This window comes from Hyla sarda, chromosome 9, assembly GCF_029499605.1.
Source record: "Hyla sarda isolate aHylSar1 chromosome 9, aHylSar1.hap1, whole genome shotgun sequence".
NCBI lineage: Eukaryota > Metazoa > Chordata > Amphibia > Anura > Hylidae > Hyla > Hyla sarda.
This window is the reverse complement of record NC_079197.1, coordinates 18,227,632-18,244,441: the sequence shown is the minus strand read 5'-3', so window position 1 is coordinate 18,244,441 and position 16,810 is coordinate 18,227,632. Positions and strand designations below refer to the sequence as shown.

The 16,810-nt window shown below is 44.4% G+C and overlaps 1 protein-coding gene across 3 annotated transcripts in view; it reads left to right on the top strand.

The window, feature by feature from the left end:
• Positions 1–5,167, top strand: part of LOC130290686 (ceramide kinase-like) — a 35,649-nt gene extending 30,482 nt beyond the window's left edge. For 2 of the 3 annotated variants that reach the window (XM_056538645.1, XM_056538647.1), the window contains 3 exons: positions 350–561; positions 2,249–2,433; positions 4,578–5,167. In XM_056538645.1, coding sequence (XP_056394620.1) covers positions 350–561; positions 2,249–2,433; positions 4,578–4,638 — 458 coding nt within the window. In that variant the 3' untranslated portion in view covers positions 4,639–5,167. The remainder of the gene's footprint in view (positions 1–349; positions 562–2,248; positions 2,434–4,577) is intronic. The other variant, XM_056538646.1, reaches the window with a different exon arrangement.
• The last annotated feature ends 11,643 nt before the right edge of the window (positions 5,168–16,810 follow it).

The window sequence follows — 16,810 nt, the reverse complement described above, 5'->3', positions numbered from 1 at the left end:
ATAGCAAACCTATGCTGCTCTAGACAGTTCCTAAAACGGACAGAGGTGTCAGCAGAGAGCACTGTGGTCGTGACATCAGAGAAATCCAAAAAGAAAAGCATTTCCTCTGTAGTATACAGCCCCTAAAATGTATTGGAAGGATTAAGATTTTTTAATGGAAGTAATTTACAAATCTGTTTAACTTTCTGGCACCAGTTTTCCACGGGAGTACCCCTTTAACATGCACAGTGGTTCTGTAGGAGGTAACCTTTTGATTCTGGACAACTCCTTTAAATTATTGGACATAGCAGAGTCATCCATTATCTTTTTCTACCTTATGAGCACACCCTCACGCCTCTTTCTCTACTAGCAGACTGTGACTCAGACACGTGGAAGAAGGTGACGGGTTCCTTCATGGCGATCAACATTACTGGAATGTCCAGCGCTTGTCCCAAAAGTCAAGATGGCCTATCCCCAACGGCGCACTTAGCAGATGGGACCGCTGACCTAATCCTGGTGCGGGAAAGCAACACAGTACAGTTCCTGAGACACCTAAACCGACACACTAACTGCAAAGACCAGGTTAGAGGCCTTAATGGAGAATATCGACTTTATATACTGCAAAGACCAGGTTAGAGGCCTTAAAGGGGTACTCCGCCCCTAGACATCTTATCCCCTATCCAAATAAGATGTCAGATCACGGGGGTCCCGCCACTGGGGACCCCCGGGATCTCCGCTGCGGCACCCCGCTTTCATTACTGCACAGAGCGAGTTCGCTCTGTGTGTAATGACGGGCGATACAGGGGCCGGAGCATCGTGACGCTACGGCTCCGCCCCCTCATAACATCACAGCCCGCCCACTCAATACAAGTCTATGGGAGGGGGCGCCACGGCCATCACGCCCCCTCCCATAGACTTGCATTCAGGGGGGGGCGTGATGTCACAAGGGGCGGAGCCGTGACATAACGATGCTCCGGCCCCTGTATCCCCCGTGATTACGCACAGAGCGAACTCGCTTTGTGCAGTAATGAAAGCGCGGTGCCGCAGCGGAGATCCCGGAGGTCCCCAGCAGCGAGACCCCCGTGATCTGACATCTTATCCCCTATCCTTTTGGATAGGGGATAAGATGTCTAGGGGCGGAGTACCCCTTTAATGGAGAATATCTACTTTATCCTGTTGTGATTTTGAGAACGGCCAAGGGAAACTCATAGCGCTATCACTAGTGTTGAGCATGAATATTCGTAATGCAAATTTTTAACGCGAATATCGGCACTTTGCGATTTCGCAAATATTTAGAATATACAGTGGTTCCTCAACATACGATGGTAATCCATTCCAAATGGACCATCGTTTGCTGAAACCATCGCATGTTGAGGGATCCGTGCAATGTAAAGTATAGGACAGTGGTCTACAACCTGCGGACCTCCAGATGTTGCAAAACTACAACACCCAGCATGCCCGGACAGCCAATGACTGTCCGGGCATGCTGGGAGTTGTAGTTTTGCAACATCTGGAGGTCCGCAGGTTAAAGACCACTGGTATTGGAGGTTATACTCACCTGTCCCCGCCACTCCGAACTGTCACCGCTGCCCTGGATGTCGCCTTCCATCGCTGTCGCCGCGTCCCCGGGATGTCCCCGACGCTCCGGCAAGGCCTCTGCTTCCTTGGCATCCTCGCTCTCCGTCGCCGCCATCACGTCTCTACGCACGCCGCTCCTATTGGATAATGGGACGGCGTGCGCAGTGACGTGATGACGACGATGGAGAGAGCCGACGATGCAGGCAATACCGAAGAGGACGCGCCGGAGCCCCAAAGACAGGTAAGTGATCGTCAGCGGACCACACGGGGCACCGTAAACGGCTATCCGGTGGCGGTGACATACAAAAGCATCGTATGTTGATGCTGCCTTCAACATGCAATGGCCTCTGAGCGTGATCGTATGTCGTCATGTCGGGGCCATCGTAGGTCGGGGGGATTACTGTAGTGCTATACATTTGTAATGATGAGGGATTTTCAGGGTTTTTTTGAGTGTTTTTTGTGAATTTGAATTTTTATGCCAATTTTTGCATGGAAAAAAAAAGTGAACGAACATAACGAATATACGAATTTCGCGAACATAGGACGAATAATCGTCAATATATTCGTGAAATATCGCGAATTCCAATATGGCCCCTGCCGCTCATCACTAGCTATCACTAGTATCACTAATACTTGTTGGCTTGTCTGGGATGCACTTATCTTATTATATTCTAATATTCTGTTCCGACAGTTCGCCTTGTCTAATGTGGAGGTGCATCGGATCCACGCTATGCGCTTCACCCCTGAGGAACTTGATGAGGAAGAAGAAATCTGGCAGCAGAAGAGATTATTTGTATGCCCATGTGGAAATACGTTACAAACCAGCACGTGGAACTGTGATGGAGAGATCTTGGACTGTGCACAGCTCAGCGTGAGGTAAGTGGGTGCCGCCATTCCCCATAGTGACAGCAGACGGATCATTTTGAATGTGCGGTAACAGACCTGGGGTACCAAAAAGACATAGGACTGATTGAAGTATTAGGCAAAGTTCACACCGCTGTTGTGTTCCGACCTTTTCTGTGTCCGACCGTTTTTTGCACTACACCGGCTCTTTTTTTAATGTGCCGAACAGACCAAGAAAGGCTCAGAGCACAACTGACACTGACAGATCCCATTGACTTGAATGGATCCATTAGGGATCTGTTTTTTTTACCGGAGTTGAGCAGAAAAAAAAAAAATAGGACATGCAGTATAGTTTTTCTCAGCTCAACTCCAGTTCTTCCAACAGAATGGCCGACATTGCTCCCTCTACTGGAGCACAACGGCAATGTGAATGAGCCCTTATCCGGCATGAGGGGATCACTAATATTTTCGTAAAAGACTCACAGACCCCCCATACCAAGGCAAAAACAAAACACTCTACTGCCACCCATTGGAACACTTGCATCACGCCTTTCGGGAGGCACAATACTTGATCAGCTTTTTTTTTTTTACAGCTTTTTAACAAAGCTGAAGATGAGACATAGGAGATAGTGGAAAAGTATGTCATCTACTCCCAGTCTCAGGGTTCACCAGTTAAAGGGGTACTCCACTGGGAAACATTTTTTTTTTTTAAATCAACTGGTGCCAGAAAGTTAAACAGATTTGTAAATTACTTTTATTTAAAAATCATAATCCTTCCAGTACTTATCAGCTGCTGTATGTTCTAGACGAAGTTCTTTTCTTTTTGAATTTCCTTTCTGTCTGACCACAGTGCTCTCTGCTGACACCTCTGTCCATTTTTAGGAACTGTCTAGAGTAGGAGAAAATACCCATAGCAAACCTATCCTACTCTGGACAGTTCCTAAAATGGACAGAGGTGTCAGCAGAGAGCACTGTGGTCGGACAGAAATGAAATTTAAAAAGAAAATAGCTTTTTGTGGAGCATATAACAGCTAATAAGTACTGGAAGGATTAAGATTTTTAAATAGAAGTCATTTACAAATCTGTTTAACTTAATGCCACCAGTTGATTAAAAAAATAAATTAATAAAAAATGTCCGCTGGAGTACCCCTTTAAGGAAGGAAGCTACCTGCCAGGAACAGGTGACCAGCCTAGTGACAAGCCTATATAATGGAGTACATAAATGTTATACATTTATTCCATTAAAGGGATTATCCAGGGAAAAACTTTTTTTATATATATCAACTGACATCAGAAAGTTAAACAGATTTGTAAATTACTTCTATTAATTTTTTTAAATCCTTTCAGTACTTATGAGCTTCTGAAGTTGAGTTGTTCTTTTCTGTCTAAGTGCTCTCTGATGACACGTGTCTCTGGAAACGCCCAGTTTAGAAGAGGTTTGCTATGGGAATTTGCTTCTAAACTGAGCAGTTCCCGAGACACGTGTCATGAGAGAGCACTTAGACAGAAAAGAACGACTCAACTTCAGAAGCTCATAAGTACTGAAAGGATTAAGATTTTTTAATAGAAGTAATTTACAAATCTATTCAACTTTCTGGAGCCAGTTGATATATATATATATATATATATATATATATATATATATATATATAAAGTTTTTTCTTGGATAACCCCTATTAAAAAAAATTCTTAATCCTTTCAGTACTTGTGAGCTGCTGAAGTTGAGTTGTTCTTTTCTGCCTAAGTGCTCTCTGATCACACCTGTCTCGGAAACTGTCCAGAGTAGAAGCAAATCCCCATAGCAAACCTCTTCTGCTCTGTGCAGTTCCCGAGAAAAGCAGAGATGTCAGCAGAGAGCACTGTTGCCATACAGAAAAGAACAACTAAACTTCAGCAGCTGATAATTATTGGAAGGATTAAGATTTTTTTTTATTTTTATAGAAGTAATTTACAAATCTGTTTAACTTTCTGGAGTCAGTTGATATATATATATAGATAGATACATTTTTTTTTACTGGAATACATAAGTGCCAATATAAGGTATTAGGAAAGCTTCCTCATCGGTAGGGTGTCCCTACTACCTCCCTAACACCTTACAAGCAGTAGCCAACATATGGCTATGGATATGTGTATATGGGTTATAGGATGATTCTCACCTTCCTTCTCTTTCATTGCAGGGTACATCACCAGCTCATCCAATTGTTTGCTCGGGGTATAGAAGACACCTCATGCAAATGAACTACAGATGACAAACCAGTGGCCAGAAAGACTGGCATCAACTATATGCTGCGGGCACAGCAAACTCCGGGGTTGCCTGCTGGCCAGGCACTGCCCGACACCAGAAAACGTACACTGCCAAGCACTTAATGTCTCTGCCAAAAAACTGCATTTCCAGTCAAATCCTGCCAGCTAATAGGTTTAGGGGCCTTATAATATTGCAGTAGTGCCAACATTTACCCCATAATGGGGCTCCTAATAGAGGAAAACGTTGTTAAATTATAAACATTGCGATACCACGACAAGCCTGGCGCTTGTAAGACATATTTATGTTTGCACAGAGACAAGATTGGGTTAAAGGAGTATTCCGCTCCCACGTGTGTCTGGGTAGGACAGCTTGTAATGACAGGAGAGGGTGGCTCATTTTTGGGGATCCTCACCATTGTCCGGGTACAGACTCGGCCAGTCAACATGCATTACTTGAATTGCTTTAGGCACTTTTTTCCAACCGGGATGCCTCCAGCTGTTGCAAAACTACAACTCCCAGCATGCCCGGACAGCCTTTGGCTGTCCGGGCATGCTGGGAGTTGTAGTTTTGCAACAGTTAGAGGCACCCTGGTTGTGAAACACTGGCTTAAAGGGGTTATCCAGGAAAAAACTTTTATATATATATATATATATATATATATATATATCAACTGGCTCCAGAAAGTTGAACAGATTTGTAAATTACTTCTATTAAAAAATCTTAATCCTTTCAGTACTTATGAGCTTCTGAAGTTGAGTTGTTCTTTTGCTCTCTGATGACACGTGTCTCGGGAACCGCCCAGTTTAGAAGAGGTTTGCTATGGGGATTTGCTTCTAAACTGGGCGGTTCCCGAGACAGGTGTCATCAAAGAGCACTTAGACAGAAAAGAACAACCCTAACTTCAGAAGCACAGAAGTACTGAAAGGATTAAGATTTTTTTAATAGAAGTAATTTACAAATCTGTTTAACTTTCTGGAGCCAGTTGATATATAAAAAAAAGTTTTTTCCTGGATAACCCCTTTAAGGATCAGAATTGCGCGGTGGCACAATTTAAACAACTATTGTGTGACCTGCTACTATATGGAGATTATGTATATATTAAAAAAAACATTGTTTGTTTTAATAAATTCTCCTTTCTTACAACTTCTCTGTATTTTTTGTATTTTTATGGACACTAACTGGTATCACACGACTAATGCATAAATGTGTAATTTATAAAAATAAAAAAAAGTTAAAATAAAAAATATAGCTTTCTTACGTCCTGAAGTTTAAAGGGGTACTCCGGTGGAAAACTCGTTTTTTTATTCTAAATCAACTGGTGCCAGAAAATTTAATAAATTAGTAAATTGCTTCTATTAAAAAAATCTTAATCCTTCCAGAACTTATTAGCTACTGAATACTACAGAGGAAATTATTTTCTTTTTGGAACACAGAGCTCTCTGCTGACATCACGAGCACGGTGCTCTCTGTTGACATCTCTGTCCATTTTAAGAACTGTCCAGAGTAGGAGAAAATCCCCATAGAAAACATATGCTGCTCTGGACAGTTCCTAAAATGGACAGAGGTGTCAGCAGAGAGCACTGTGGTCATGATGTCAGCAGAGAGCTCTGTGTTCCAAAAAGAAAATAATGACCGGGAGCGCTGCAATGTCTCTGCCGGCGGGGATGCGATCCGCGTAGCGAGACGCGTCCGCCCGCGGGTCGCATCCCAATCAACTCACCTGTCCCGTTCCCCAGCTGTCCCGTCCCGGCGCGCGCGGCCTCGCTCTCTAGGGCGCGCGCGCGCCTGCTCTCTGAGATTTAAAGGGCCAGTGCACCACTAATTGGCCTAATCAGTGTCTATCACTTCCCCTTCCTGTCCTTGCCGGATCTTGTTGCCTTAGTGCCCTGAGAAAGCGTTTAGTGTGTTCCCAAGCCTGTGTACCCAGACCTCCTGCTGTTGCCCCTGACTACGACTCTTGCTGCCTGCCCTGACCTGCTGCTACGTCCAACCTTGCTCTTGCCTTGTCCCTGTGTACCGCGCCTGTCTCAGCTGTCAGTGGGGTTGAGTTGCTATCGGGTGGAACGACCTGGGGTTACCTGCCGCTGCAGGTCCATCCCGCTTTGCGGCGGGCTCTGGTGAAAACCAGTAACCCCTTAGATTCCATTCCCCTAGTACAGCCCACACCATCACCTCACTGACACAGGGGATCCACCTCCAGTGTCCTCGCTGCACCAGTCCAGATCCTGAAACCCACCTCTCTTACATAGACTGCTTTTCATGGCCCTCCACTCTCAAAGAGACTGCTGTTCATGGCCTACAACTCTTACAGAGACTGCTGTTTATTGCCTCCCTCTCTCACATAGACTGCTGTTTATGACCCTCTTCTCTCACATAGACTACTGTTCATGACCCTCTACTCTCACACAGACTGTTGTTCACAGCCTTTAACTCTCACAGAGACTGCTGTTTCTTGCCTCCCTCTCTCACATAGACTACTGTTCATGACCCTCTTTTCTCACATAGACTGCTGTTTATGGCTACCTCTTTCACATACACTGCTGCTCATGGCCCCCTCTCTCACATACACTGCTGTTCATGGCTCCCCTCTCTCACACAGACTACTGTTCATGGCCCCTTCTTTCCCCAAAGACTACTGTTCATGGCCCCCTCTCTCACATAGACTGCTGTTCATGGCCCTCCTCTCTCACATAGACTGCTGTTTATGGTCTTTCACTCTTACATAGACTGCTGTTTATGGTCCTTCACTCTTACATAGACTGCTGTTCATGGCCTTCCTCTCTCACATAGACTGCTGTTCATGGCCCTCCTCTCTCACAGAGACTGCTGTTCACAGCCTTAAACTCTCACAGAGACTGCTGTTTATTGCCTCCCTCTCTCACATAGACTACTGTTCAGGACCCTCTTCTCACATAGACTAATGTTCACGATCCTCCTCTCTTACATAGACTACTGTTTATGACCCTACTCTCTCACACAGACTGCTGTTCATGGCCCTCCTCTCTCACAGAGACTGCTTTTCATGGCCTAATCTCTTACATAGACTACTGTTCATGGCCCCCTTTTCTCATATAGGCTGCTGTTCATGACCCTCCTTTCTCACATAGACTGCTGCTCATGGCCCCCTTTTCTTACACAGACTGATGTTCATGGCCCTCCTCTCTCCCATAGACTACTGTTCATGGCCCTCTTCTCTCACATAGACTGCTGTTCATGGCCCCCTTTTCTTACACAGACTGATGTTCATGGCCCTCCTCTCTCACATAGACTGCTGTTCTTGGCCTCCAACTCTTGCAGACACTGCTGTTTATGGCCTTCCTCTCTCACAGAGACTGCTGTTCATGACCCCTTCTTTCCCATAGACTGCTGTTCATGGCTCCCTCTCTCACATAGACTGCTGTTCATGGCCCCCTCTCTCACATAGACTGCTGTTCATGGCCCCTCTCTCACATAGACTACTGTTCATGACCCTTCTCTCTTACATAGACTACTGTTCATGGCTTCTCTTTCTCACATAAGCTGCTGTTCATGGACCTTCTTTCTCACAGAGACTGCTGTTTATTGCCTCCCTCTCTCACATAGACTACTGTTCAGGACCCTCTTCTCTCACACAGACTGCTATTCAGGACCCTCTTCTCTCAAATAGACTGCTGTTCATGATCCTCCTCTCTTACATAGACTACTGTTTATGACTCTACTCTCTCAGAGAGACTGCTATTCATGGCCCTCCTCTCTCACAGAGACTGCTGTTCATGGCCCTCATCTCTTTCATAGACTACTGTTCATGGCCCCCTTTTCTCACATAGGCTGCTGTGCATGACCCTCCTTTCTCACATAGACTGCTGTTCATGGCCCTTTTCTTACAAAGATTGCTGTTCATGGCTCCCTCTCTCACATAGACTGCTGTTCATGGCCCCTCTCTCACATAGACTGCTGTTCATGGCCCCTCTCTCACATAGACTACTGTTCATGGCCTTTCTTTCTTACATAGACTACCGTTCATGGCTTCTCTTTCTCACATAGACTGCTGTTCATGGCCCCTCTCTCCCATAGACTGCTGTTCATAGCCTCTCTGTTACATAGACTGCTGTTCATGGCCCCTCTCTCACATAGACTGCTGTTCATAGCCACTCTGTTACATAGACTGATGTTCATGGCCCCTCTCTCACATAGACTACTGTTCATGGCCCTTCTCTCTTACATAGACTGCTGTTCATGGCTTCTCTTTCTCACATAGACTGCTGTTCATGGCCCCTCTCTCCCATAGACTGCTGTTCATAGCCTCTCTGTTACATAGACTGCTGTTCATGGCTCCTCTCTCACATAGACTGCAGTTCATGGCCCCCTGTTCATGAATAACTTCTTTTGTCAGGATAATGCAAATGACAGAATGAGCTTTTCTAAGAGTAGTAAGGAGAAGACTAATATGGAGAAACATTACAGTATAATTGTCATTGATGTCTTATCCTTAAAGGACAACTGCAGCGGAAAACACTCCCCCCTCTCACATAGACTGCTGTTCATGGCCCCTCTCTCACATAGACTGTTGTTCCTGGCTCTCCTGTCACATAGAATGCTGTTCATGCCCCCTCTCCCAGATAGACTGCTATTTATGGCTCCTCTCTCTCACATAGACTGCTGTTCATGGCCTCCTCTCTCACATAGACTACTGTTCATGACCCTCTTTTCTCACATAGACTGCTGTTTATGGCTACCTCTTTCACATACACTGCTGCTCATGGCCCCCTCTCTCACATACACTGCTGTTCATGGCTCCCCTCTCTCACACAGACTACTGTTCATGGCCCCTTCTTTCCCCAAAGACTACTGTTCATGGCCCCCTCTCTCACATAGACTGCTGTTCATGGCCCTCCTCTCTCACATAGACTGCTGTTTATGGTCTTTCACTCTTACATAGACTGCTGTTTATGGTCCTTCACTCTTACATAGACTGCTGTTCATGGCCTTCCTCTCTCACATAGACTGCTGTTCATGGCCCTCCTCTCTCACAGAGACTGCTGTTCACAGCCTTAAACTCTCACAGAGACTGCTGTTTATTGCCTCCCTCTCTCACATAGACTACTGTTCAGGACCCTCTTCTCACATAGACTAATGTTCACGATCCTCCTCTCTTACATAGACTACTGTTTATGACCCTACTCTCTCACACAGACTGCTGTTCATGGCCCTCCTCTCTCACAGAGACTGCTTTTCATGGCCTAATCTCTTACATAGACTACTGTTCATGGCCCCCTTTTCTCATATAGGCTGCTGTTCATGACCCTCCTTTCTCACATAGACTGCTGCTCATGGCCCCCTTTTCTTACACAGACTGATGTTCATGGCCCTCCTCTCTCCCATAGACTACTGTTCATGGCCCTCTTCTCTCACATAGACTGCTGTTCATGGCCCCCTTTTCTTACACAGACTGATGTTCATGGCCCTCCTCTCTCACATAGACTGCTGTTCTTGGCCTCCAACTCTTGCAGACACTGCTGTTTATGGCCTTCCTCTCTCACAGAGACTGCTGTTCATGACCCCTTCTTTCCCATAGACTGCTGTTCATGGCTCCCTCTCTCACATAGACTGCTGTTCATGGCCCCCTCTCTCACATAGACTGCTGTTCATGGCCCCTCTCTCACATAGACTACTGTTCATGACCCTTCTCTCTTACATAGACTACTGTTCATGGCTTCTCTTTCTCACATAAGCTGCTGTTCATGGACCTTCTTTCTCACAGAGACTGCTGTTTATTGCCTCCCTCTCTCACATAGACTACTGTTCAGGACCCTCTTCTCTCACACAGACTGCTATTCAGGACCCTCTTCTCTCAAATAGACTGCTGTTCATGATCCTCCTCTCTTACATAGACTACTGTTTATGACTCTACTCTCTCAGAGAGACTGCTATTCATGGCCCTCCTCTCTCACAGAGACTGCTGTTCATGGCCCTCATCTCTTTCATAGACTACTGTTCATGGCCCCCTTTTCTCACATAGGCTGCTGTGCATGACCCTCCTTTCTCACATAGACTGCTGTTCATGGCCCTTTTCTTACAAAGATTGCTGTTCATGGCTCCCTCTCTCACATAGACTGCTGTTCATGGCCCCTCTCTCACATAGACTGCTGTTCATGGCCCCTCTCTCACATAGACTACTGTTCATGGCCTTTCTTTCTTACATAGACTACCGTTCATGGCTTCTCTTTCTCACATAGACTGCTGTTCATGGCCCCTCTCTCCCATAGACTGCTGTTCATAGCCTCTCTGTTACATAGACTGCTGTTCATGGCCCCTCTCTCACATAGACTGCTGTTCATAGCCACTCTGTTACATAGACTGATGTTCATGGCCCCTCTCTCACATAGACTACTGTTCATGGCCCTTCTCTCTTACATAGACTGCTGTTCATGGCTTCTCTTTCTCACATAGACTGCTGTTCATGGCCCCTCTCTCCCATAGACTGCTGTTCATAGCCTCTCTGTTACATAGACTGCTGTTCATGGCTCCTCTCTCACATAGACTGCAGTTCATGGCCCCCTGTTCATGAATAACTTCTTTTGTCAGGATAATGCAAATGACAGAATGAGCTTTTCTAAGAGTAGTAAGGAGAAGACTAATATGGAGAAACATTACAGTATAATTGTCATTGATGTCTTATCCTTAAAGGACAACTGCAGCGGAAAACACTCCCCCCTCTCACATAGACTGCTGTTCATGGCCCCTCTCTCACATAGACTGTTGTTCCTGGCTCTCCTGTCACATAGAATGCTGTTCATGCCCCCTCTCCCAGATAGACTGCTATTTATGGCTCCTCTCTCTCACATAGACTGCTGTTCATGGCCTCCTCTCTCACATAGACTGCTGTTCATAGCACCACCCTCACATAGACTGTCATTCATGGCCCCCTCTTTCCACCATAGACTGCTGTTCATGCCCCCCTTTCTCACATAGCCTGCTGTTGATGGCTCCCCTAACTCACAATGACTGCTGTTCATGGTCTCCCTTTCTCATATAGACTGCTGTTTATGGCTCCTCTTTCTCACATAGACTGCTGTTCATTTGCGGTTTATGATTAACTTCTTTTATCAGCAAATGACAGAAGGAGCTTCTCAAAGAGTAGTTAGGAGAAGACTAATATGGAGATAAGGAAACATTACAGTATAATTGTCAGTGATGCCTTATCCCTAAGCTATGAGACTACAGGGCAGTGCAGACATTGGAGTTATATCCTACAGAGGCTAGTAAACCAAACACAGAGATCGTAGCCTAGCCTCATAGTCCTGGAGGAGAAGACTATATTGTGCTTAAGATCAAACCATTATAATGGAGAAAGAAAATATGCTGAAGATTAAAGGCACAGAGGTATTGGTGACAATGGAGCCGTCTACGCTGAGCTGGACCTTTAACAAGAAGCGGCCATGGAAAAGTAAAGGTAAGTGAGAGAATATCCTATCTACTCTATGTGGGTCATACAACAACCTGCTTACTAGAATTAGTAGGGAAATAATTTGCATGTTTTTCCATTAATGTACAGTCATGTGATGCAGTTATCATAATGCGGACATCTTAAAATAATATTTCCCAATGTAAAAAGAGAAGAAAATAAGACAATTACCTTTCCCAACTGGTGCAGAACCCAACAAGAGGTGCAGCACTTCTGGCCCTTATACTAACCTATAGGCCAGATATAGTATCTGAGGTAGAGGTAGGGGGTTATCTTGGTAATAGTGACCATAACATAATAAGTTTTCATTTTGGGGCTACAAAAACATTAAACTTCAAGAAGGCCAATTTTCACCAACTAAGAGAGGACCTCAGTGACATAGATTGGGATTGTGCCCTCGGTAATAAAAGCTAAATGGCACATTTGTAAGAGCATCCTGAATAGATCTTATGAACGACATGTGCCCTATGGGATTAAACCTGTTCAAATTAGGAGAAAACCAATTTGGATAACCAAAACAGTTGTGATAAATGATAAGAGGAAAGCATACAGACTATTAAACAAGAAGGTAGTGGGGAAGTGTTAGAAAATTATAAGGAGAGGAATACATGGGAGCCTAGCCTCCCAACCCCGGAAAATAATAAAATAAATAATGAGTCAAGACAAATTAGTGGATTGAAAAGGCCACGGTCCTATTTATTTACTCTTAAATAATCCAATAATAAATAACTTTAAATGCATAATATATAAATGCGAACCTTTGTAAATAAATAAAATAGTGCAAAGAAGCAGTGTGGGTCAGCTCACCCGACGCAGACCAGCTGCGAGACGGACTGGTGCGGACATCACCTTTTGTAGAATGAAAAAGAAGAGCAAGTCCAGCGCAGTACTTGATGCAGAAGGTGCGGTTTATTCAATGTTGCACATAGAACACAAGACGAACGTGGCAGTGACGCGTTTCGGCCGGCGGCACCCGGCCTTATGAGTAAGGCCGGGTGCCGCTGGCCGAAAAGCGTCACTGCCATGTTCATCTTGTGTTCTACGTGCAACATTAAATAAACCGCACCTTCTGCATCAAGTACTGCGCTGGACTTGCTCTTCTTTTTTATAAATAAAATAGTATATAACTATCCAGCTCAAAATTACTGTCCGCCCAGCAAGGCTTGGTGACACCCATTTTATTTTCTAGGACCGTGACAGAAATAGCATAAAATAAGGGAAGGGATGGTGAAGGATCATCTTCTGTGCTTGACACGTAGCTTCTGACACCCCTTCACAAGAAGCAGGTATATTTATAAACATCAAAACTTCCCGCCGAAGGGATACTAACCAATCACCAACTACCTTTATTCTGCCCAGATACCTGAAGTACCCTAGCAACAGGTGATGTCATCACACTAAGCTCTACTTCATACAGCCCCGCTGGCCGGAAAAAGGAGGGGAAATAACTCACACTTTAACCCTTAACTGACAACATTAAATTAACCCTAACATCCGGGGTGAGGAGGCGGCCCCCATTTGGTCCCTGCGTCTAAGACTCCAGGCCCTATATCATTCTGTAAAAAATAAATAAATAAAACTAGTAAAAATTGCTACGGAGAGAACGATTGCCATATAAAGTAAAATAACCTAAAAATATTCTTCACATACCTAAATAATAAGAAACTTAAAACTGCTGTAATGGCAGAGGAGTATGAGAAAAAGGCTAATCTACTAAATGCCTTCTTCTCTACTGTATTTACACAGGAAAATCCAATATGAGATCACAGGGGAAGGGATAATGTAAATTCTCCAGCAAATCTCGCCAGCTCTTACAGTAAAGAATCTCTTTGAGTTTGGTGAAACCTTCTTTCCTCTAAAAGTAGCGGACGGAGTATTGACGATTGTTTAAATTACTTTTGTGTTCAGTGCTTTAAGATAGGTACTCTGTATATATATCAATACTGTAAAGCAGTGTTTCTCAACCAGCGTGCCAAAGGCTGTTTGGGCATGCTGGGAGTTGTAGTTTTACAACAGCTGGAGGCGCAGTGGTTGAGAAACACTGCTCTAAAGCCTAAGTTTTAAATCGCGACCCCGTAATTTGAACACTACAGAACTCCATCTGGTCAAATGTAAAAGGGAAAAACTACTTTATATAAAAAAGTGTAAACAAATGAATGTGAGTCTTTTGCAGACGTGAAAGATGATTTAATGTTCCTGGAAATCACATATTAAATCTGATTTTCACAGGTGTCATGGTCTCTATCCCATTTAATGAAGTAATCGCTGTACAAAAATGTAGCAGAATGCATCAGAAAACCGTGATCAATGCGCCTGATATCAATTTCACAGGTAAATTATTATCATGGTTGGTAATACAGGGGTCTGCACCAGCAGCCTCCTCCTAACTTCCTTCCCAGGTCATCCAGAACTTTACCATGGTGCCAGTTATGTTATTATTCAGGCACTCGTATGACTATTATATAAGCACTATATGGCAGCATTATGTGAGCTCTGTATGGCAGTGTTATTTGACCAGGCAATATTTATGCAAAGTACTATTATCTGGACATTATTATTACAGTACTAGCAGAGTACCCGGCATTTCCCGCTCTTCCTAACTAAATCTTGTGGGAGAGGAAAAGCAACACTGATGCTCTTGTCCTCATATCCTGTGCTCATATTCTGACCTCATAACCCAACCTCATATCCCGACTTCATATCCTGACCTTATATTATATCCTCATATCCCGTCCCTCATATCCTGTCCTCATATTCTGACTTTATATTTCATCCTCATATCCCGTGCTCATATCCCGACCTCATATCCCATCCTCATTTCCTGCCCTCCTATTCCGTCCTCATATTCCAACCTAATATCCTCTCCCTCATATCCCGACCTAATATCCTATCCTCATATCTAGTCCTCATATCTCGTCCTCATATCCTGTCCTCATATCCTGTCCTCATATCCTGTGCTCATATTTCATCCTCATATCCCGTGCTCATATCCCGACCTCATATCCCATCCTCATTTCCTGCCCTCCTATCCCGTCCTCATATTCCAACCTAATATCCTGTCCCTCATATCCCGACCTAATATCCTATCCTCATATCTCGTCCTCATATCCCGTCCTCATATCCTGTGCTCATATCTCATCCTCATATCCCGTCCTCATATCTCGACCTCATATCCCAACCTCATATCCCATCCTCATATTCCAACCTAATATCCTCTCCCTCATATCCCGACCTAATATCCTATCCTCATATCTCGTCCTCATATCCCGTCCTCATATCTCATCCTCATATCCCGTCCTCATATCTCGACCTCATATCCCGTGCTCATATCCCAACCTCCTATCCCGTCCTCATATTCCAACCTAATATCCTGTCCCTCATATCCCGACCTAATATCCTATCCTCATATCTCGTCCTCATATCCCGTCCTCATATCCTGTGCTCATATCTCATCCTCATATCTCAACCTTATATCCCAACCTCATATCCCAACCTCATATCCCATCCTCATATCCCGACCTTATATCCCAACCTCATATCCCATCCTCATATCCTGTCCTCATATCCCGTCCTCATATCTCGACCTTATATCCCGACCTCATATCCTGTCCCTCAAATCCAATCCTCATATCCCATCCTCATATTCCATCTTTATATCCTGACCTCATATTCCTCATGTTGTAAGTGGGAAAATGGTGACCACCACTCCATTCCCTCCACAGATTTGGGACTCAGCAGTTGGACACCTCAAGCCCCTGACGATCATTTACTTACCCCCTATAATGTGCACAAGAGATAGGTGTTAATAGTTGGACAACCCACTCCAGGGCCCAAAAGCAAAATGTGTAAAAGGGTCCCCACCTATTTCCTGTTAGTGTCATCCAATGTGGAAGAAGGGCTTTGGCCACCTTGGGCATCTGGTCCCAGTTGAAGGGCCTATCTCTGTAGCTCGGGCCTTGGTGTAAGTGTTGTGTAGAGATGGTGATCTCACGTGTATTTACTTTGTATCAGACAATCATAGAAGATGATGCTGCCGCTCCTGGCTGCCCTATAATAGTAGTTCGCCGGTTGATTACATAGTAATGTGGCTTTATGGGTTGGAGAACGTGTTTTTGTGAGTCATGACAGAACTGCTTTTCCATTTCAGTAAATCAACAGAGAAGTATAGAAAATGTAGAATTATTTACACTAAAACTATAGTAAATGCGCCAAATGTCACCAAGCACCATGAAACGTTTCCAGCAGTAACAGAAGTTTAAGGGCCCATTCACACTACAAATTCCGCTCCGGAATTCCACTTGAAAAATATGGTGCAGCGGCCTCCAACTGGGGGAGATTTATCAAAACCTGCGTAGAGGAAGAGTGGTGCAGTTGTCCATAGCAACCAATCAGATCGTTTCTTTCATTTTTCACAGGCCCATTTAAAAATGAAAGCAGCAATTTGATTGGTTGCTATAGGCAACTGCACCACTCTTTTTTTTTTTTTTTACCAAGGTTTTGATAAATCTCCCCCTTTGTTCTCAATGGGATTCTGCTGCATCGCTACACTACAGAATTTTGAAATACCGGACCCCAGACTTCCCCCAAAGAATGAACATGTTTATTCGTTCTGTGGAATCCGCCATTTAATATATTATTGTCTATGGAGATTGCGCATTTCCGAGCGTTCCCAGCACCGGCTTTGGGCGTTTTTTTCTAAAAACCGAAACAAATAGGTGAAA